At 35.3% G+C, this 22,589-nt stretch overlaps 2 protein-coding genes and 1 long non-coding RNA gene across 6 annotated transcripts in view; 1 reads left to right on the top strand and 2 right to left on the bottom strand.

Annotated features, from left to right (window-relative positions):
* Slco1c1 (solute carrier organic anion transporter family member 1C1) overlaps nt 1-4,076 on the bottom strand; it is a 51,912-nt gene extending 47,836 nt beyond the window's left edge. The window contains exon 1 of one of the 2 annotated variants that reach the window (XM_015498216.2): nt 3,608-4,076. The gene's annotated coding sequence lies outside the window, so the exon portion shown is untranslated. The remainder of the gene's footprint in view (nt 1-3,607) is intronic. The other variant, XM_015498217.2, reaches the window with a different exon arrangement.
* LOC125611804 overlaps nt 1-22,589 on the top strand; it is a 45,517-nt gene that overhangs the window by 15,936 nt on the left and 6,992 nt on the right. The gene's annotated exons all lie outside the window — the stretch shown is intronic.
* Pde3a (phosphodiesterase 3A) overlaps nt 12,567-22,589 on the bottom strand; it is a 323,995-nt gene continuing 313,972 nt past the window's right edge. For all 3 annotated transcript variants that reach the window (XM_048787271.1, XM_048787273.1, XM_048787272.1), the window contains one exon: nt 12,567-20,928. In XM_048787271.1, the coding sequence (XP_048643228.1) occupies nt 20,687-20,928 (242 nt within the window). In that variant the 3' untranslated portion in view covers nt 12,567-20,686. The remainder of the gene's footprint in view (nt 20,929-22,589) is intronic.

Genomic DNA, 22,589 nt, shown 5'->3' with positions numbered 1-22,589 from the left:
AATGTTTATTTCTAATTTTACAAAAATATACACCATAGTAAAGACTTTCTATAAATGACCCAAATTTAAAACATACTTTAGTATGATTTTTTTTAAAGTTTATTTTACCAATAAACTTGTAATAACTCATATTGGAGGCTATGCTTACTTTTCTACACTGCCTTGCTCTTTTGTCCTGATCAAACCCTTGACAGCACCCCATTCTCTGAACCTATTTCTCTGTCTTGACATCAATATCTGCACATCCCGTGGCCCAACTTCTTTAGGATTCTGCATGACTCGGTGCATGCCTGATAAGCTAATTTATATCAAAGGATTAAAAAAATAAAATACCCCCAGGATCTCCCTAAAGATTATTAGGTAACAAAATTCCATATTAAGAGATCCTCCACATATGTGTTACACTAACAAAAGAAATGACAATTGGAGTAAAAGTTCATGTATTGTGGTGGAAACTGAGGTTCGTTCTGAGTGTTGTATGGGGATCTTGACTTTATGTAATGCTTAGTCTATGTTTATTAAGCCTTCATTGTTTGAAAAAAATCAAGTAATAGTATTATCAATAATTTATTTGGAAATATGAAGTTAATATCAGAAAACCTAAGCCATTCAAAAGTTAAGAGGATTTGTCTGGTAGGGGAAAGAGGGTGAGTCAAGTGTTTGGTTTTCAAAAATTATTGTTATATTTATAGATTACATTATATAAAAAAACATGTATAACTTTAAATTTCAAAAAATGTACAAGGGGAAGAAAAACGAAACAAAAATATTGCAAACCCCCCCCCCCAAAAAAAAAAAACCCAAACAAACTAAACAGAATTGATATTGATAATGCTAATTGAGATCAAAAGGTGACACAAGGATAAAAACATGATGGGTAGGAACATAAAACAAAAGTTATGTACAGGATACAAAAATAATTGTAAAATGTTGACAAAATGGATAACTTTCTAGCAAATATCAATTATCTATATTGACACAGAGCATAAGAGAAAAATAACCAAGAAAGACATTGACAAAAATAAATTGAAATTATGCCCTAAACAAAGACACCAAGATATATCTTGGTATATATGATACAATATACATTATAGTATATATTGATATAACCGGAGTGCTTTATCAATCACTATCCTTCAAAGGAAGATAGTAGAAAATGGAACCAGAGTATTGTTGTTTTCATTCATTGACAAAACTAAAATTATATTGAAAATTAGATCTCATAAAGACAGCATAAAAAGAAATGCTTCAGGAAAGCCCATGAACTATAAAATCTCAAATACAATGCTAGCAAATACAGATGAATAAACTAATATTTTACAGCTAGGAATATTCTAAAAACTTAAATAATTGATGGAGACAAGAAAATTTATTCACCTATTAAAATTAAAACAATAAAATATTAGTTGATGCAAAAATATCAGGTGGTAAGATTCAAATCCATTCCTGATTTTTAAAAAATAGCAATTTTTTTCTACCAGTACCTGATATGAGAAGGTATTTCATATACACTGAGTTAGGAAGATTATTTTTCCAGAACAATGTTTTTCCAGAACAATTAAAAGGGGAGACACAGAAAACAAACAAAAAGGGGGTGGGAGGTTGCAAAACAATGAGTTATACAATGCTAAATAGGTTCCTTCACTACAAAACTAATGAGTGCCTTCGACTGAATTCCTAGAAAGATCCATTGCTTACAGTGAAATATTGAATGATCAAATAACCCAAGAATAAGTCCAATAAAGTCCAATACCTTCATGCAATGAAATGCTTTGAAGCCATTGGAAAGTAATATAAAGAAGTAATGATAGGCATGTAGATCTAGGGTAATTCAGAGCAAGTTTTAAAAATACATTGTACAAAACAGTGTATATAAAAATTATTTAGTAAAATAAATAAATATTCACACATGTATATAAATAGAAACAAAGTTTCAAAACATACTATTTCTGGTTGGTGATATTACAAATAATTTTTAAAAGTGTTTTGTGTATATTTTCTAATTTTTCTTCAATAAACATGTACTATTATATGAAAAATATTTTAAGATATTAAAATGTAAAAATATCACCAGGTAAAAAAGACATAATCCAGAAAAATTTTAAATACTAAATTGTAAATCTACAGCTTAAGTTGTAATACTTCTCCAAGAATTACACTATATAATTCATATTGGCTTATTATTTTAGGGGTTAATATCTCATATGATTTCCCATCAGCCATAATATTAAAGCCAGTGACAAGAAAATTCAAATAACAAATATTTAACACTACAATCTACTAACACTCAAATTGAACCTATCCTTAAAGATCCAAAGGATTAATTTTAATATGCTAATGCTAATGAGAAGAAATTTGAGAATAATATGTAAAAACTTGAGACACTAAGTACATTGTCTCTTCTAGATTTGGAGGTATTAATATAAAAATTGTTTTAACTGGAATCTAGAAGTGATAGCAGAAGGGAACTATCTACAGTGATCATAGTTAAGGTAGTAGAGCATAATAATATCTAGCTTAAAATATTGACACTGCATAGTTTTGCTGAAAATGCAATTTCATCTTGATGGCTAATCTGCAAATCACTGCAAATGCAGTATGTTCTAAGGAGGCTACAGTTTGTGAGCATGGAGATTTCCAGCCATTGAAAACAGAGGGAAAGAAGCTCAATGATATGAATGGAACTATCCTCAGCACACAGAATAACTTTCTTCAATAGTCTTTGCAGAAAGAGAGTTAGAGGACACAGTTAACAAGCAGGATTTACGTCTGGCAAAAGCCTAATTAATCATTTGAATAGATTGTGGGGAAAGACATATGGCAACGTTTTCATGCAGCACCCTGGGATTGGAAACAAAAGTCAAACTAGCCAACCAGTTTTTCTTTCATTTTAGGCTGAAAAAAAAACTGAACTCTCTGTTTCCATGGGCTTATAAATTTAATCCTCTGGTCTTTAAATTTAGAGGCAGGTGTCTGAGAGATGTTACAGTTGAATCACACAGATGCACTTGATGCCTGTGGTCTGAAATGATGACTAAGACACTCTCCAGCAGGCAGCCTCCAAGGACTCCAGGGAAAGTCAGAAAGGCAGTAACCTCCTTACCATCTTGCATGAGGAAAACCTAGGTACCAGCTTGGCTTCTGGACTTTGGGATCCCACCTTCAAAAGGAGTGAGTGTTGTTTAGAAGGCTCATTGCTGAGGAGTGACTGTTGTTTAGAAGGCTCATTCTTCCCCCAACCTTACAAATAACTTTATGTCAGATTTAATAAGTACTATTTTTATGCCAGGTGATATATGTACTTTTTGTAATCCTTAGAACAATCCCCCAAAGGTTAGCATTATAAGCCCATTTAGAAAGTGATATGGATCAGAGTAGTTAAGTGGCTGGTCCAAAGCTACCCAACTATGAGCAGCAGAGACAAAATTTGAACCCAGATTTGGGCTTATCTGACTTCTTCAACCAGTCTCCTCTCCTATTTCCACCATCAACTCTCATTGAAGAGCGTTGGAACCCATAAGTAATGCAGAATTCAAGGATTTATGGACTTCTTTCCTGTGAGAATCAGTGGTAAGGTCACAAAATTCAAAAGAGAACCAGATCTTACCTGGAGGTGGAGAAGCAAGACAGCCAGTTCCTCTCACGTGTGCGGCTAGACCACACGCCACAGGCTGAAAGAGGAAACCCAGGTGAATTCCACAGCAACCGTGTGAGCAGTGCTGCCAGGTCAGGAGAGCCTGGGTGGACACAGACAGAGCAGATTAAGGGAAATAAAGGATGAAGGATCTGGTCTCACCCCTGAGCAATCTCTTCTCTTTCGTCTTTCCAACTGGCCTCTTTTTTCTGGCAGTCTGCAGAGAATTGGCCACGCTGGCAAGGCCACTGACGTGCATCTCAGCTCCCAGGGCACAGAAAGAGCTGAAGCCTTTGAGCCATTTCTTTGCAATTTGCTGCAAGTTTAAGGCCACACGTGATAAAGCTTTCTTTATGGGAGAGAGTGAAAAAAGAAAAGACCACTTGTGATCTTTCTTGCTGATTCCCAGAAAACACAACACTGCAGGGGGCAGAGGGTAAGGGAACAGAAGCCAGAGGAGGGACGGAAGTTTGTAACAAAGATCCCTCCTTCTCCTTCCAAAAAGTTTTCAAGCCAGCCATTCCTTAGGGACATCACTGGGATCCTTGTGTTTTGTTTGTTTGTTGTTTGTTTTGTTTACTTAAAAAAGCTCTTGGGCAAAGTTGCTGCATGGTTTCCTTTCCCATTGGGATTCTAGAATCTGCAGGGACCATATATTAGGTCAGGATCAAAGCTCTCCAGAGCTCTCTCCAGAAAGAGTTAATTCTCAGAGAGACAGGATCAGTTGTTCACATCCACAATTTCTCTGAGTCTTGAAAATAGAAAAAAATTTTTTCTTTTAATTTTTTTGGCATTCAATTGCTTATTATATGCAATTCTAAAGAAAGAGAACTCCTTGCACTGAGAGATTGTATAATTCTAATCCATTCCTTTCCAGGAGAACAATTTTAGAGGATTTTGAGCAGTATTAATTGGCATTTGGTTTCTGTCAATAATGAATTTGCTACCCAAATCAACCAAGACTCATTCAGTTCTTAAATGGATATGACTCTGGTTGGTCACTTAATTTTACTGACTTTCAACTTCTTCTTCTGTGAAGCAAAATTTTTGTTCTTTTTTTTTTTTAAAAAAAAAAACATTTACAGGATTGCTTTAAGGATCAAATTACACCATGTATTTAAAAATACATTTCAAATAACTAAGCTCTAAATGACCAGAAGTTATCATTATCACATACATAATTTCAATTCACACAATGTTCTGGATGGCTAATCAATATTAATCATCAGCCAGGCGTGGTGAGCCACACCTGTAGTTCCAGTCACTGGGTACGCTGAGTCAGGAGGCTGGCCTTTTGAAAGTTCAAGGCTAGCCTTTGTAACCTAGTAAGATCCTGTATCAAAAAACTTTTAAAAGGCAGGACTGGGGATGTAGCTTAGTAGTAGAATGCCTCTGAGTTTAATTCACAGAACTAGTATAAAATAGTAAATAAATAAATATGTGTGTCGTGTGTATAAATACACAAATATATGTGTAAATACATATGTATTTATGTGAATCAAATATTTTCTATATTTGTTTAACTACAAAAGAATTAAAGAAGAGGCAAAGAAAGTGGGAATTATCTTAAACCTTACAACAAAGCAGTGATATATCCAGACTCTGAAAAACCAAGTGTTTTTTAGCAATCAAACCAGATTTTGCCATCAGCAATAGTGAGTAAACATCTTAATAAGAATTAGACTTTTCAGTGTCTATAGGTGTGATAGATTAAAGGAGGTATATAATACCTACAGGTTGAAAGTACAAAGAACTTATTTTTACGCACCAAGAAATGTAATTCTTCCCCTTGAAAATAATTTGCTGTATTAGCAACTTATTCAACTTTACTCTCTAACATGATTTCTTTTCTTCTACAGCCCACAGTTAATGTTACCACACCTGTGTGTACTGAATATTTGTTTTACTCAGCATGCAGGGCTTATTTTTTACTATTTTAAAAAATTTGTTCTAATTAATTATGCATGGCAGTAGAATGCACTTTGACACATACAAAGAGTATGATTTCTCATTCTTTTGGTTGTATATGATATAAAAGTCACACCAGTTATATAATCATATATGCAACTAGGATAAAATGTCTGATTCATTCTATTATTGTTCCTACCCCCATACCCCCTCCCCCTCCTTTCACTCCCCTCTGCCTAATCTAAAGTAACTATTCTTCCCTAGCCCTCCTGCCTATTGTGAATTAGCATCCACACATCAGAGAAAATATTTGGCCTTTGTTTTTTCGGGATTGTCTTGTTTCACTTAGCCTGATAATCCTTAGCTCCATCTATTTATCAGCAAATGCCATCATTTCATTCTTCTTTAAGGCTGAATAATATTCCATTGTGTATATATACCACATTTTCTTTATCCATTTATCTATTGCAGTACACTACACCTAAGTTGGTTCCATAGTTTAGTCATTGTGAGTTGAGCTGCTATAAACATTGATGTTGTTGCATCACCATAGTATGCTGATTTTAAGTCCTTTGGGTGTAAACCGAGGACTGGGATAGCTGGGTCAAATGGTGTTTCCATTCCAAGTTTTCTGAGGAATCTCCATACTGTTTTCCATAATGGTTGCACCAATTTGCCATCCTACCAGCAACATATAATTGTACCTTTTCCCCCACAGCCTTACCAACCTTGTTGCTTGTATTCTTGATAATTGCTATTCTGACTGGAGAGAAGAAATGCAATCAATCAACAAATATATGAAAAAAAAATGTTCAACATCCCTAGCAATTGGAGAAATGCTAAGATTAAGATTTCATCTCACTTCAGTCAGAGCTTCTTATATGGAGCCTTGCATTAGACTATATCCTACCTCAGCCTCTCATTCCTACTTTCATACTTTGGACCAGGGACAAGGGATCTTTTTCTCTTTCACAGACTTGTTCTATAAATCTCTATCACAGCCACTCAGCTCTGCCATATATAAGTGAGTTTCCTAGAGACCTAATGACAAAATACCACCAAGTAGGTGGCTTACAACAACAGAACTATGCTGTGTCACACTTCTGGAGGCCAAAATCAAGGTATGGGTAGAGGCCATGCTCCCTCTAAAACCTGGATGGAAGAATCCTTCCTTGCCTCTTCTTTTTGGTGTTGATACCTGTGGTACTGTTTGGTTGACAGATGCATCACTCAAATTTCTGCCTCCATAAACACATAGTCACCTTCTCCCGTGAGTTTATACTTTTAGTTCTTAACAGGATGCTGCTAAGACCTATTGGACTATAAGAATGACCTCTTATTAACTTGATTACATCTGCAGAGACTCTACTTCCACATAAGGCTGCATTCACAGATACAAGGAACTACAACTTACGGGGTTTGGGGTGTCACAATTTAACCCATAACACTCACTTTCTCATTTTGATCCATACCTGAGTTGTTTCTGGCAATCAATCATTTTAATCACTTTCCTTAATTCCTGGTTCCTTTTTCTATTAGTTGTTTTTTCTTGGCAAACCTCCCTGAGGTTGAATCCAACTTTCTATCTATTCCATGTTTGTATCTACACTGTTAAATGGTTGGAGAACAATTCACTAATGTGCCCTTGCTTATTTTATAATTTAATATAACTAACTTCACTGGACAGTAGAGGCATCATAGGCAGAATACCTTTTAATGACCCTTTTCCCCTCTTTCTTGAAAGAGTTTTTCAAAGCTTCAACCCTTTCCCTCCATCCATTATTATCTGATGGACTTGTTTAGGGAATTCTCACACAAGTCCCGTGTGGGTGAGGGAAAGCATTCCCCTCCAGAGGAATGGGCTGGCTGAGAAATAAAAGCTAAGAAAATAGTACTATGAAATAACTACAGGACACAGAAATATAGTTTCAGAGCGGGGGCAGCAATGGGCCAAGCTAACCAGATGGGTACATCTTCTAACAAAGATGGAGCCAGTGCTTGCTTTATTTATAGTGCTACAGATCAAAGGGGATTGGTAGGTATAAGGTCTCAGTGTGGGAGGAGTCTTGTCTCCATGGTTGCTGCTTCATGAAAAACAAGATATAGGTGGGGGTAGGCAGGCTGTTTTGGCTCTTAACGGGTCACTCCCGTCTCTGGTGTTATGTGGGACCTTCTGGCAGAGCTGGTGGGAGTTCACATGTGTCAGGCCATCTCCCCAGCAGGAGAGCTGCTATGAGTTCCCAGATACCAGATCTTCCCACTCAGTGGCTTCAGTGCTGATCTGGTCCACGAACATTTCATGGGTGGCTTTCCACAGGGAATTCATTTACAAAATAGAAAAACAAAACAAAAAAAACAGGAGAAATAACATAATCTTCCATGGCCACATCTACTCTCTACCTTACATGTGTATGCATAATCTGTTTTTCTCTCTGCTTCTTGAACAAAGTCTATGCTTCTAAGTCCAAGCTGGAGTCTATACTCAGATCTCAAATTCCTCTCCTCCAATTCTTTCTCCAACAACTCCCTCACTCTACCACAACTATTTCATCAGTAACACCAAAGACATTCACATTGATAAATCCAGTGATCAATTCCCAAACATTTTCAAATGATCTACTTGAAAAATTGTACACTACTGACTGTGCCCTTCTCTTCTGTCCATTTTGTTTACCTGGGTTTCAGGGTACCACACTCCCCTGATCTTTTTCTTCTACTTCAGTGGTCATTTTGGACTTCATTGCTTGGAATAGCCCACAATTCAATCCTTGGGATATCTTCTTTGCTCTATCAACAGTTATTCCCTTATGACCTTGTTCAGTCCCGTGGCTTTAAATATCAACTATAGAAGTAGATCAGTGAGGTTAAGGAAAGCTTTGCAGTCCCAAATTTGAATTAAGCAGTTTTTAGTCTGAAAAACAAACCCACATATGTATATGTGCAAACACTTTCTCTCTCTCTCTCTCTCTCTCTCTCTCTCTCTCTCACACACACACACACACACACACACACACGCACGTGTGCCCATGCCTCCATCTCTCTCCATTGAAAAGATCTAGAAACAGTGACTAACTAATTAGCATTTAATTGGGGTCTATAAAAAAAACACAAAGGAACCATAGCTCCTTGACATTGACTGATCCCAGGTCTAGGGTTATAAGATGAGTCTGGATCATCTTCTCCTAGAAGGTCTTGAAGACTAGATTGTGCCAATAGAACTTAGGATCACTTGAACAAGCTTCTGCTAGCCAAACAAAGGAAAACCTGAGAATGAAAAAAGAATAATAATTGCAATGGTTGAAACACATAAAATTTTTAAATTCATGAATTTGGAATAGCACCTTAAAAACATCATATGTTCACCTTTGTGTGACTCTAAATAACATTTAATACATTTGAAATTGGTGGTACACAGGGGGAAAGTGTGCATTTGTACAGCCTTTCCTATTCCATGTGTTTATTAGTTATTAAAATGGAAAAATTCCTATGTAAGTAATACAAAAATAAAAAGGGATGAAGAAATTAGAATATCACACATTTCAAACCTAATGAATTCCTAACAATTTAATGAATCTAAATAATGGTCATCATCAACCAATAATATCACACACACATGAAGAAACAGCCATTTTGAACATCTGGATGGAACTTACAAGCTTGAATCATCACCCTTGAAAAAGTCTTCTTTCTTATTCCCAAACACAAATCTTATCCAGCCACAGACTGGATCTAAATAAGGAGAGGAGGAAGAAGAATATGAAAAAAACACAATCAGCAAAATCTAAATTGGGGGATGTCATTGGGACAGCCAATCTAGTTTTATTTTGTTTTATTTTTTTCCCAACCAAGAAGTGCAAGGCAGGGGTTAGGGGGACGTGGGGGATAAATTGTATATTACTATTTAAGAAATGAATCAACTAATTATAATGTATGTTTGTACCCCTATTCAAAAGTAAATACTCTATAACAAGAAGATTCCATAATCTTCTTGAAAGATTTATAAACTCAAAAATGTGAAGACTGTGTGAATATTAGCTATTTTGAGGAATTAAAGATAAATATTTTTTATTTAAACAAAACATTTGTAAGTAAAAAGGTATATTGCATAGGATATCTTTGAATTTGGGAAAGAAGAGCTAAATGTTTGGGGTTATAGATGGAATAGATTGGTCAAATGTCAATTGTTGGAGCTGAGTAACAGGTACATAGTGGTCACTATACTATTTACTACTTTGAATATATCTAAAAATTCTCTTAATTGAGTTTTAAATAAGTAATAGAAAGGTAGGTAGATACATAAAATTTTTCAAGGACGAATTTTCAATTCATTTCTATAATTGGCTAAAAACTAAAAGTATTAGAACTTCTGTTTTCCATGTTTTCTTTGTCCTCAGCACATCACTTGGTCGAGGTTTTTTTTTTTTTTTTTCAACTGATGCGATGATCCAAAATCTCATCCTTCAGGTCAAATTCCTTAGTGTTCCTGTTTATATTGAGTGGATTTAGTTTCCCATTTCATTTACTATTCAATGTTGAAGGCTCCACAGAGAATTCTCTCTGTTACAAACACAGTCTTTCTGGCCAAGATTTTATATCAGAAACCATATTTCAGCTTGATAAATTGGGATCAATCATTTTTTTTTTCTCCTGATGGTTCAGTAATATGAGAAGGCACAATGACCCAAGAGATTTCAATTCCAGGGCAATGGGACCAGTGTGTACTATGGTAAAATCACCTCTCACTTGGCAACGATTTCCTCTAAACAAGCAAAGACGAGTTTCAGAGATAGGGAACAAAATAAGTTGGTTAGTAGCTAAAATAGTGAGGGAAACCATTCCTATCCCCACCCCTTAATCCCATTACCCACATATTCTGGCCATGGGACAAATAGAAACCTATGTTGGTGGATGGTTAAGAGCCTGTATTGTATCAGATCAGATCAGGCCCCAGTTTCACAGGGGTTATAGTGAGTATACAGATTCAATTTTCAAAGACTTGTTACAAACTCTTTAAATGGAGTCCTCTGCTTTTCCCATTGCCAGTGCTGGCTTTTGTACTTGGACTGCTACCTTCATGCTGGGCATGAGGAAATGATTATGTGGCCCTTATTCTTTCTATATCTTTATTGTATTCTTCATTCTTTTCTTGATTTGTGGAAGATAAAATCATAGCTTCCAAATATATTCATATCCTAGTTCATGGGAACTATAAATAAATTAAGTTACATTTCTAGACAGATTTTCATATGTTAATTCAGGTTACAAACCTAAGGAGAACCTCCCAGATTATTAGGGCCCCCAAATAATCACATGAACCCTTCAAAGCAGCAGGAAGCAGAAAGGATACCTTGGAAGAGAAAGTCTGAAAAGGAAAGGACACCTGGGCTTTGCTGGTGTGATGGTGAGAGGAGCAATGTCAGAGGGAAGGCTGGTGGCTTTAAGCAGTTGTGCGAGGTTCCCAGTGACAGCCAGCCAGAACAAAGGACCTCAGCTCTATAGCTGCAAGGAATGGTTTTGCAAGAACCTGAATGAGCTTGGTAGTGGATTCCTGCCCTGCATCCTTGAAGATGGCTGGCAAATACCTTGCTCTTGTTCTTGTGAGAATCCCAATGCAGAGAACTCGGCCAAAGTGCATCTGGGTTTCTGATGCACAAAGCTGATAAATTTGCATTAAGTCTGCAAATTTGTTGCAACTTATTATGGCAGACATAGAAAGTGAAACTATCATCTTTGTCTACATCAATATCCACAAAGACTAGAGACTAAGCCTTCAATGAATTCATCTCTGACATCTGACAGGGAAAAGCTACCCAAACTGACAGCTATTCCACCCTAAGTGCTAACGGAAGTGTGAAGCAAACTATCTCTACCCACAACCACAACCCAGCTCTGTCTCATTCCAGTTGCCCAGAAGACTCCAGAGAGCCCCCGAGAAGGACAACAGGACTTTGAATCTGACAGATTTGAGTAGAAGTGGGCCTGGAGTTCCTCTTTAAGCCAGTGATGATGCCAGAAAGAAGGTTCAGGACATGAAATAGCTCCAGACAAAAATAAGCAACTGTTGCTTACATTCCTTCCAACAAGCAGAAGGTTTTCTAGTTATTTAAAACAACATTTCCAATCTTTTCATTGGTCAGGTTTTCATCCCCATATTCCAACCTCCTCCTCACATGGTGAGCAGGTGTGCCATGATCTGCTGAGCTGCATCAAGTGTGAGTTGGTGTGACCAGGACACACGAATCTGATCCCTGAAGCTTCTTATTTCAGGTAGTGGCTAGAGTCATTGCTTTCCTTGGCCATGGATCTCAGGATCCATCAGACTTACCCAGTGTCGCTCCATCTCATTCTACATAACTTATCTTCTTATTAAATATCTTGTTCCTTTTGAAGGGAGGGTAGTTTCAGGTGAGTGTTAAGGGAAATTTAAAAAGAACAGGCTTAGAGCTTGGAGTTTTATTTTTCGAGTTATGGGAAAATCAATGTGTAGATTAAAGAATGAATTCCTTGGGTAGAAATCATGGTTTGCATTTTGTTTGAGGACTACACATAAGTTCATTGAAATAGTCTTGAGTGTTTTGAATCGTTAAACTATTCTATTTTCAAAGATGCAGAACAAACAAAAATAACTGAGTCTGTGTAATTCAAATGTTCCATGTGTTGGCATCCATACTATTTACAGAATTATAGAATTTATAGGATAAATGGCAGCACTATTTTACAGAATTCTGAAACTGAATGCCAGAAATGTGGGTATCTTGGTTTGAGGCTATTTAATTAAAGAAAAGTTAACGCATAGTAGCAGAAAGTTAGATTTTAATTAATGTGGCTAAGAATGTATAAGTGATAGGGAGAAGACATTACTAAAGGAATACAAGGTTCTTGAGGGTCTTTAGAGTCTCTAGGAAGGACAATGGATGTCTCACTAGGGAGTGGATTGGGTGCTAAGCCTTGTACTTGACATGGGAGGACAACATACTTACAGAAGACCAGAGACTATAGGTTGCAAAAATAACTACATCAAACGTGGTACCACAGAATTATTTTTATATTATACATTACCTTCACATTGTAACAACCACATTGATCATTTATGACACAATTTCAATAATTTTGAATATATATGCACTGTATATATATAAAACCAAGAGGCACTTCCAGTAATTCTGGCAAAAAGAGAGCATCAGTATAGTGTCTAAGCTAAAAAGTAATAAAAATAAATACAATTTATCTAAGTTTTTTTCTGTACAGATTCTACTTTTTTTTACAAAACATTTATCAGCCATAAACTATGTCACTTAACAAATACTTGTAATTGGGTGACACTAAGTATTGCTACATATATTAAGTGCAAAGTACAGATGAAAGAACAAAATTTATTTCAATTGCAAAATGGTCAAGTTCCAATGTCTCACTCTTGTGTTTCTAAAAGAAGTTAATAAATTTGGCAAAGTTATGAACTAATGAACAAATTCAGGTTTGTTGAAAGTGGTAAGAATCACCTTGTTAAAAATTGTCTTGTACAAATGATATCCCTTACGGTGCCACTTTGGTTGGTGGTCCTTTGAAAATATTGCTCTTAGGAACACTAAATTATTTTAACCCCATTCTCTCGGGCTTAAAAAATATTCTAAAAGGTCAAATATTTGAGATATACTAATAAGAACTATCAATAACAGGTTTTTTATTGGAAAGAGGTAATGATTGATCAAAACAACTGCTCTGTCAGGAATCAGAAGAGATTTTCACACCAAAAACCAAATCAATCAGACCAATCAAAACCAAAAACATTAGATTCAGATTAAAGTTCTTCTGGTTACATATCCTAATATCATCATAGAAAACTTGGTTTCTGCTTTTAGAGATCCAGAATATTTATAAAAGCACCGATTTTCATTCTATGATTCGCATTATAAAAATCTCTAGAAAGAAACGTCGGGGTGTGTGAGGGTTCAATAATATTTATTTCCAGTGCTTGTCAACTAGCAAATTGTCCTTGTTAAAGTAAAAATGGTATGCATTCTTATGTGAGAATATATTAGGATATAAATTGACACTCATACATGAAAACTAAAACAGTTAAGCAAACATAATATGCCAAAAATGCCATGCAAATATTTTAGGGTATACAAATTAGTGATTTTTAATCTAACAAACAAATATATATTAAAAGTCAAGCCATTAAAACCCCCACCCACAAGTAATGTATAGATATTATTAGGGTTATTACTGAAGAATACCAATACTATAGTACTTGGGTTATGCTTTTAAATAGCTTAAATGAAATATGTGGCATAATATATGGTTTTTAAGTCAGAGAAATAATCAGTTGAAAAAATTTAAAAATGAGGTGACTAGGGAAGTTCTACCAACCAACAAGTTATATATACAAAGAGAACATCTTTAAACAATTATTTTAAATTTCACATTAAACATCTGACTAGTTTGCTACTATTCAGGGTGTAAAACTACTAGACTAAAATTTCTTCTCTTTAAGAGATATTTAAGCAGCAGTTTCTAAGCTCTAAGGGCTAATTCACATTCAGCATTCAGAAACATGTATGTGTGAGCATTGTAACAAATGAAATCAGGGCTGGAATATGGATCCATTAGGTCATAGCTAAATTGGTTTGCAATGATGACAGAAGGGTGCTTGGGATGTGCTTTGAATTTTATGTGATGTTCACATACAATCCTCAACTCTCTCTTTTTTTTTTTTTTTGCTGCTAAGTATCATGGACTTTACAATGAAACCTGGTGGGGTGACTTAGAACATAACATAAAAAGCATTCTTTATTATGGCACAGGAGAATTTCTGATCATTTCTCTTTACTAATATTGAGCTAAGAGAAGTAAAAGTGACACAAAGTCATACTTTTTCTCTATAAATTTAACTAGTTTTTTTTTCTTGTTTTGTTGTTGCTCATTTGTTTTTGCCTTTTTTAAGAAGGAAGAATTCCCTGCTGTGTTTGGTTTCATTTGAAAGAGATATTCTCAATGTCACTGAAAATGTAAAGCTTTAAAAAACTTTTTTATTATTTTTCTATTAATGGATTTCCAATTCCAACCTACCATGCTTGGCAGATGAATGTAGTAGGTATGGATAATCTACAAGTAATGCTTCATCTGTGAAAGTCAAGATAAATAATGTTTAATCTTTCCTAGTAGTTAAGTATTTGGGTTTTGTTTTGTTTTGGTTTGGTTTTGGTTTTGGTACCAGGAATTGAACTCAGGGACACTCGACCACTGAGCCCACATCCCTAGTGCCTCACTGTTGCTAAGGCTTTGAACTTGTGATCCTCCTGTCTCAGCCTCCTGAGCCGCTGGGATTACAGGAGTGTGCCACTGTGCCTGGCAGTATTTGGGTTTTTAACTATGTTAGAATTTACTCTAAAAACTATAGGAATAGGCCACTTATTCTATAGCAAACTAAGCCATGATAAATTACTGGGTAAGACATTCTTTCATTTTGGAATATCTCAGAAGAGCTCAGACTATATACTTTGAATACTTAAATTTCTGGGGGAAATACATTTTAATCTACCTTATGTATTTATGGTAACTTCATCTTTTTTCATGAAGCATGAGGACATTGGAAATATAATTGAATCTTTTCAAGTTTTCTCATTACTAGTTCTGGTTATGTTAAAATATTCAGCATCCTATTACCATAGAACATCACTTAGTAAATTTAATAAAAACATTTAACATAGTTTTGATTCAAGAAAACAAATTTAAATATTCTCGATAGTATTTACATATGAAGATTTGATATTACTCTTTTTGAAGCAATTTATTTTGATTGAATTACTTTCATGATTAAAGAACCACTTCTTGAAGTGAAGCAATAAGAAAAGATGTTCAAACATGGACCTGACCAACATTTCTAGAAGGAGAAGGTTTGGCTTTTCTTGTCTGCTCCCCTCTTCAAGGAAGCAGAAATCCAGAGAGAACAATATATATCAAGGTAATCAACCTTAAACATGATATGGAGAAGAACTGGCTATCTTTAGATAGGAAGTTTGGATTCTTTTTGGATCTTTAAGCATGAATTAAAGACAATTTTGTTTTCCTTCTATACATAGTTCCGTATATTTTTTGGTCTTATGTACATTAAGATAAGTTATATTGTATCAATATTCTTGAATAAGCATATTGAGTTTCACCAAGTCAATAAAGCTGCAATCTTCATTTTTATGTCTTCAAACATACTTAGCACAGAAGCACACATACAAAAGCTCCCATCTTTTATATCACCATTGTTATCATGCTATAGAATTTTCTAGTGTGAACATAAAGATCAATTCAGGTAAGGCAAAAAGCACCATAAGGTAAAAGTAAATAGTGTTTAAACAGATACAATATGTTAGGTAATAGCACAAATTGCCCAACATCCATGGTGCACAATATAGAGAAAAAAAGATGTTCTCTTTTTCATTGGTATAAAACATACTAATACACAAAACTTGATTTAAGTTATATAAGTCATAGTTAGCAATTTAGTTAACTTGATTTTTCATGTAAACACTCCTTTCTGACTTCAGGAAAATTTAAAAGTAGAAATCACAATCAAGGTTTTCTTGGAAGCTGAGATTGTTAGGTGACAATAGTTTAGCTTATTCCCAACTGAATTTCCTATAAGAATTTGAATATTTTCTAGAGGAACAAATTTACATAATTTGAATATACAACCCCAAACTAGTATTTCCCCTCGATTAGAAATTCTAAGAAAAATTAATTTTGGAATGCTCGTCACCTAAAATAGTTAACGGGTTTCCTAATTTGAATTTGCTTAGTTTTTTTTTTTTTTTAATGAAATGATCATATCAGCAAATTCATCATTTTACTTCATGGGGAAATCATGAGAGAGATCATGACTCCAGTGGTCTTAAAATATTTCATTGCTTATTAGCAGAGACGATAGAAGTTAAGTTTGGCTTCAAAATACATAGATATATTTGGCTTTTAATAATCTGGATTTGAGCTATTTGCAAATTTGGATTTTTTTTCTATACATATTAGCTGATAGATCTGTAGAATAATGAAAATCTTGATTTACTCTAGACTATGAAAGTTTACAGACCCTATCTTATTGGAAACTTCTGCCAGTTTGAAAACGCAGTTTATTTAAAACTGGCATAGAAACTGGGGAAGGCATTAAATGGGAATCAGGGTTAGGAAGGAAGAGAAGGACAGTAAGACTTTTATTATAGTTTTCAACATTATTCTAGAAATATCATAAATAATGAGGACAGAAGTAATCCCTTGGAAGCACCAAGAATACCTCCCGAAATAGAATATGAGGATTTCTGGATTATTTATTTCTCATTAGTCGGAACTTGTTTATCAAACAAATACTTCATTTTAGAAAGCAGTCATTTCAAACTTTAGACTTTATTTACAATGATAATTTTCATATTTTATTACTTAGAAAATAATTTATACTTTTCCATCATTTAAACAAAGAATAGGCCTGAGTCTCATGCCTTTTGCACAGTTTTTACCTTCAAGAAAGTTCTCTGGGGAAAGAAAGGCAAGGGACATGGGGAAGTCACAAATTAATAGCCTACATACATCTAATGAACATCTGCATGATACTCAATTCCTTATCTTATACTGGGATTGCAATGGTTTTGTTCTGGAATCCAACTAAAATGGAACAGACAAAATTCAGTATGTTTTTTAGAAAGTGGATACTTTTTAAAATATAATATGAGGAAATTCCTTCACATTTCAGATGAAGACCAATATAGACATATTCCTGTACAGAGCTAAAGTCTTCATCCTTTATTGAGAACAAAACCAGGTCTTATAAAATGACCAAAAAAAAAAAAAAAATACAGATAACCAAGAAAGCAAAAGTGGTGTTTTCACCAAGGAAATAATATTCAAAAGTCTGGCTTAGCTATATCACTAGAAAGACAGACAATCTATTAGCATGCTTAAAATAACATTGATAACAGAGAGAATATACCTGGACTTTTTCTTGACAGAGAACAACCTGTTCCAATTTTTCCTAATATTGATTTTATGGCTATCTATACAATGATCCTTCTCCCTAAGTGGGCTGGAAGTTCCTTCATTTGAAAGACCTGAGTTTATCTAATATGGCACCTAAAAGTAGGCTCATATAAAAATGTAGTAAATTGCAACAAAGACATTGGCACCACAGGAATTAAGCTCTGGATCTGGAAGTGAACACAGTAATATTGCTGTCACCAAGGAGGGGGATAACATCACAAGCAGAAAATATCTGGTTATGTCCCTAGGTGCATCTTTTAAGATGCACCAGGTATGTATGAAAGTCACACACCTGGTGGATTTCCATTCCTTTATTTCAATTGACTTCTAGCTTACATATAATGGTAATTTATTTTTTAAGAAAAAGTTACTAAACTGCCTGGATTGATGAACATGATTCTGGAATAAGAGGTTCCAATTGATTTGGTCATTATTATTCCTCTTATATCATGTACCTTAAAACAAAACAAAACAAAACAAAAAATCCAGGCAGTTGGCTGAGAACTCCATGGTGCCAGCCAGGCTGGCTTCTAAGCAGAAGGCTTTGCAGAATAACACTGCCTACACACAGAAAGGACTCTCACAGTGGCTCTGCCACCCGACTCACTCCACACCTGGTTTTTCCTCTTATTCATTTTAGAGATATATAGTCATATGGAGAAAGACAAAAGATTAATTCTAAGTAAACAGATGCAAAGAGTACGTGATTATAAATTCCTTTTTCTTTCTTATTTGTAAGGGTAACTGTTAACTTTATTGGGGAAATGTTTTTGACTCACAGTACATTTTGCAAACATAGAGAAACACAGGCAATTCTAAGAAAACGGGAACTCAGCAAATGCTAAATAATGATGACCTGGTGTTAACTGAGAAATACAAATTGAAATATATACTAATTATTTAGGTATTGTTTGCATCCATTTGATCATCTTTACATTTTCCTATTTAATAGAAAAATTTGCCTTGTCTTTACCTAATTTGAAAAAATTCCATGAATTATTATAAAGTCATGCTTTGGAAGGAAAGAATACACTATCCAGTCATGAGAAACAAAGGGATTTTTCATGTAAACACTCCTTTCTGACTTCAGGAAAAGTTAAAAGTAGAAATCACAATCAAGGTTTTCTTGGAAGCTGAGATTGTTAGGTGACAAGCAAGTGTGTATACAGAACTAAGAGTTGTAGTCCCAAAAACATTGGAGAGAAATGGACACCAATTACAACAATTTGATATCGGTTTAAAAAGTCTTTCATCTGGGAGGCAAAGACCCAAAATTAGTTAGCATTCAGTTAGCAAGAGTTACTACTGGGAAAAAAAATTCTTTACAGCATCCTCATTTAATTGGCAAGAATAACTATCAGATTATCTTTTAAATTAGAATAGGTAGATGAGCAGTTGTCCACAGACCTCTATGCCAATGAACTACACCCTCTTACTGGACCTGGAGATAGCTACAATGTATAAAAATGGTGATTAAAATATAACTTTATAAAAATGTTTCCCTTTTCCCTTTCTTTTCTTTAAAAAAGTGTTTAGTATCTACAGAAACAAACAAAAAATCTTCATATTTACATCATGATAACTATTCATGACATATATAATAATATGAAATAAAATATTGAAAGTGAGTATCAACTTTTTAAATAGAGGTTTGGCTCACAGCATAAACAAGTGTAGATAAACAAACAAACCAAAAAAAAAAAAAAAAAGACTTTCAATAACAGCCCGGTCCCTAAACAATCCCTCAGTAATCTTCCCTGCCAAAAAGCATGACAATGTGCCAGACTGAGATGGAAACTACCCCATGGCACAGCGTTAGAAATACCACAACAGGGGGTACAGCCTGACCTTCAACCCCAAAGTCAACCTTTAAAAGTTGCCAAGATCAGGCTTTCTTTATGTCAACGCCCAAACCCTAGGTTGCCATCTTCTCCCTCATCTCTTGCTATATAACCCACAGTGGGTTTCCATTTGTCTTTTCATTTTTGACTACACATTTTGCAGCAAATTAAGGAGGCACAGGAGATCACTGTTAAATGTAATTTCCCAGGCCTTCTCTGGCATCCTTTTAGAACTCTCACCTGATGAAACCACCTGACTCCAGTTCCTTTTAGGTGTTTATGTATAAAGAATGCCATTCCCTTAAATGGTGTTTTGATCTTATGTGAGTGCACACACTCACAAACGGCTCCTATACATTCATTAGGCTAGTAGACTGGAAAATGCCTCCGTCTTCCAGGTTTGAGGCTGGTGGTACAGCGCCTCCAAGTGGTGTATAGCAGTAGTATCAATCAAATGGCCCATGAATGCCCTCCATCTGCCAAGAGGCCTTTATTAAAGCTAAATTGGAGGAGGGCATTTGGAATGACTGCCTTTCAAAGACACTCCAGAGTGAACTTCCTTCTCTTGTTCACATGTACTGAGACATCTGCTACAGCTATTCTACAAACTACTAAACCCGCAAAACTCTTTACATACGCACACACATGCATACAAGCACTCTTTCAACTAATACACAGTCACTTTCTCACACACACACACACACACACACACACACACACACACGGTGTTGGCAGGATGTATCAGAATCCAAATAATGCTCTGGAACTTTCATCCCTCAGTATGAAGAGCTAAAGCTGCTTAGTTGGTAACCTACATTTGCTGCACCACATCGTTGCTAAGCTGCACCATTTCCCTTGTGATTTGTTTTCCTTTATGATTTATTATATCACAGTGACCACTATATTTCTTAATATGAATGTTACTTAATTGTGGAGCCAGAGATCCTGGCTTTCAGTGTGTTTGTGTGTATACGCACATGTGTGTGAAGGTTTGTACATGTTTCTACGTGGGACCTTATATATACACACACATATATATATATCCTCCTTAAAAAAAAAAAATCTGTCGAAGCTGGTGTTGCAAATGTGAAAGCTTCTCTGAGCAAGAGTTTTTCGACAAGGTACCTCACTGTAAAAATAAACACATACAATGCGAAGAATCCCAAAATGCAATAGCCATTTGCCCATCTTCTCATATTTCTACAGTGTTGTGTCTAAGTGTTGTGCTGGCTTGAAAAAAGTCTGTGACAAATTAGTTTGGAAACACAGCTTGTTCTGTTCATGGTCACAGGTTGGGCTCTGGGGCCAGGCTCTCCTCTGCTCTTGGTTTCCCTTTCTCCTCCTCTTCTTCCTTGATGGCCTGGATCTGCTCTGAGGAGTACTGCTGAGGAGCCTGGTCCAGGGACTGGTTTTCTGTGCCCACCAACCGCTGCTCATCTTCAATGACTTTCTTCCACATCTTGTGGTTCTGTAGGAGGTGCTGAGTTATTTGGCAGTAGATTTTCTTCCTCTTAAAAGTTTTCTTTCCTAAAAAAGGCCATAAAATTAGATGACTTATTCATGTGCTGAACACATAGAAGTTATTTCTTTGCATATTATTAATAGGATTTAAGAACCAAATGGATTCATATGGAGCTTTCAAGAATAAGGAAATAAGGGAAAATGATAATAACTAAATAACTATTAAAACATCACTGAGAAATAACTGTGCACAGTATCCAGTACTGGGTAATGTCCACACAGAGTTCTGCTGGTGTCTTGGTATTACTCCTACGACAGTTAAGACTTTCAAAACTTCTCACCTGGACCACTGGAATTGCTTGTTAGGTCTTCTTTTGTCAAAGAATTCAACTCTCAAATAAGTCTACAAAGCTAATCTCCTTTAAAATGCTTTTGATGTCAGACTTCTGCTTTGCGTGAACTAAAAAACGAATTTCAAACTCCATTCTAAGTTCTTCCACAAGCTGGTACAAACTCAGTTTTATGGTCTTCCTGTTCTACAGCCTGACCTCTGTCTATGCTTGACTGATCTGTTTTCTTTACATACCCTGGACTTTTCCACTTGGAAGCTGGTACTGCTCCTCCTTCTGAAATGCTTGTTTTAATCACTAAAAGTTCATATTCACTCATCAAAATAACCTCTAGTCAGATTTCACTTCTAAGAAATAATTTCTTTTCTCCTCTTAAAATTTTCATGTTCCTCCATACATACTTTCTAGAGTAGACATTATTTCTTTTTTTCCCTCTTTGTTATTATTATCTCTTTTTCTGGTATCTGCATATTCAAAATTATTAGGGAAGAAGTTACCTCTCTTCCTTCAATTATGCAGTTCTAGAAAATGTGTCAAAGACTAGTTCCCCATCTACCTCCTGACAGCATGAGCTGTGTCACAGTGATTGGCTAATGGGTCGGCATGTGATCCAAGTCAGGCCAATCAGATTCCTTCCCCAGGAGTTTTTCTAGTGATGCAGTATGAATGTGGAGTTGGAAGATGGGGGTTGGAATCTATTCTCCTCTGTTTCTATATCTGGAATGATATGAACTTAGAGCTGGCTATAGTTTAGAGCTGGCTATAATTTATAGCTTGCTATAGAGCTGGCTTTACTTTATGAAAAAAGTAAAGTTAAAATAACAAATTAATGGGAAGGAGAGGCAGACAGGAGTAAAAGCAAGTAAACACTGCTAGTGGCCTACATTCTATTTACATGAAACCAATATTTTTCCCTTTCAGGATATACTCATTCAATGGGAAATTAGTAATTTATAACAAAAAGAGTCTTGAATAATGTCCCTCCTTAAAGAACATACCTTGTTCTCAGATATTTTAGGTATCAGATCATCTTCTAGATTATGGATGCTTTGATGGAGCCTTGCTCAGACCTATACAGACCTTATATGACAAGGCTCAGCATTTAATCAATAAATAATTTACATTTTCTTATTACCAGGAACAGTTTTCAATTTGAAAGTATTAAAAGACCTTGCTTTACCCCAAGGGTGTCTCTTTTTTGAGATTGCCCCATTCACCCTTGAATGTGAACCTACTTCCCTAAATAATCCCATTTATGCCTTTGAAAAGCAAAAGAAAAAAAGTATTAAAGATGAATTTTCAGAATTATAAGCACGTCATAGATACTAGGTATTGTGCTAGGTTCTGGTGACTTACAGACAAAAAAAAAAAAAAAAA

This window comes from Marmota marmota, unplaced genomic scaffold (genome assembly GCF_001458135.2).
Source record: "Marmota marmota marmota unplaced genomic scaffold, marMar, whole genome shotgun sequence".
Classification (NCBI taxonomy): Eukaryota; Metazoa; Chordata; class Mammalia; order Rodentia; family Sciuridae; genus Marmota; species Marmota marmota.
This window is presented reverse-complemented; position numbering and strand designations above follow the sequence as displayed.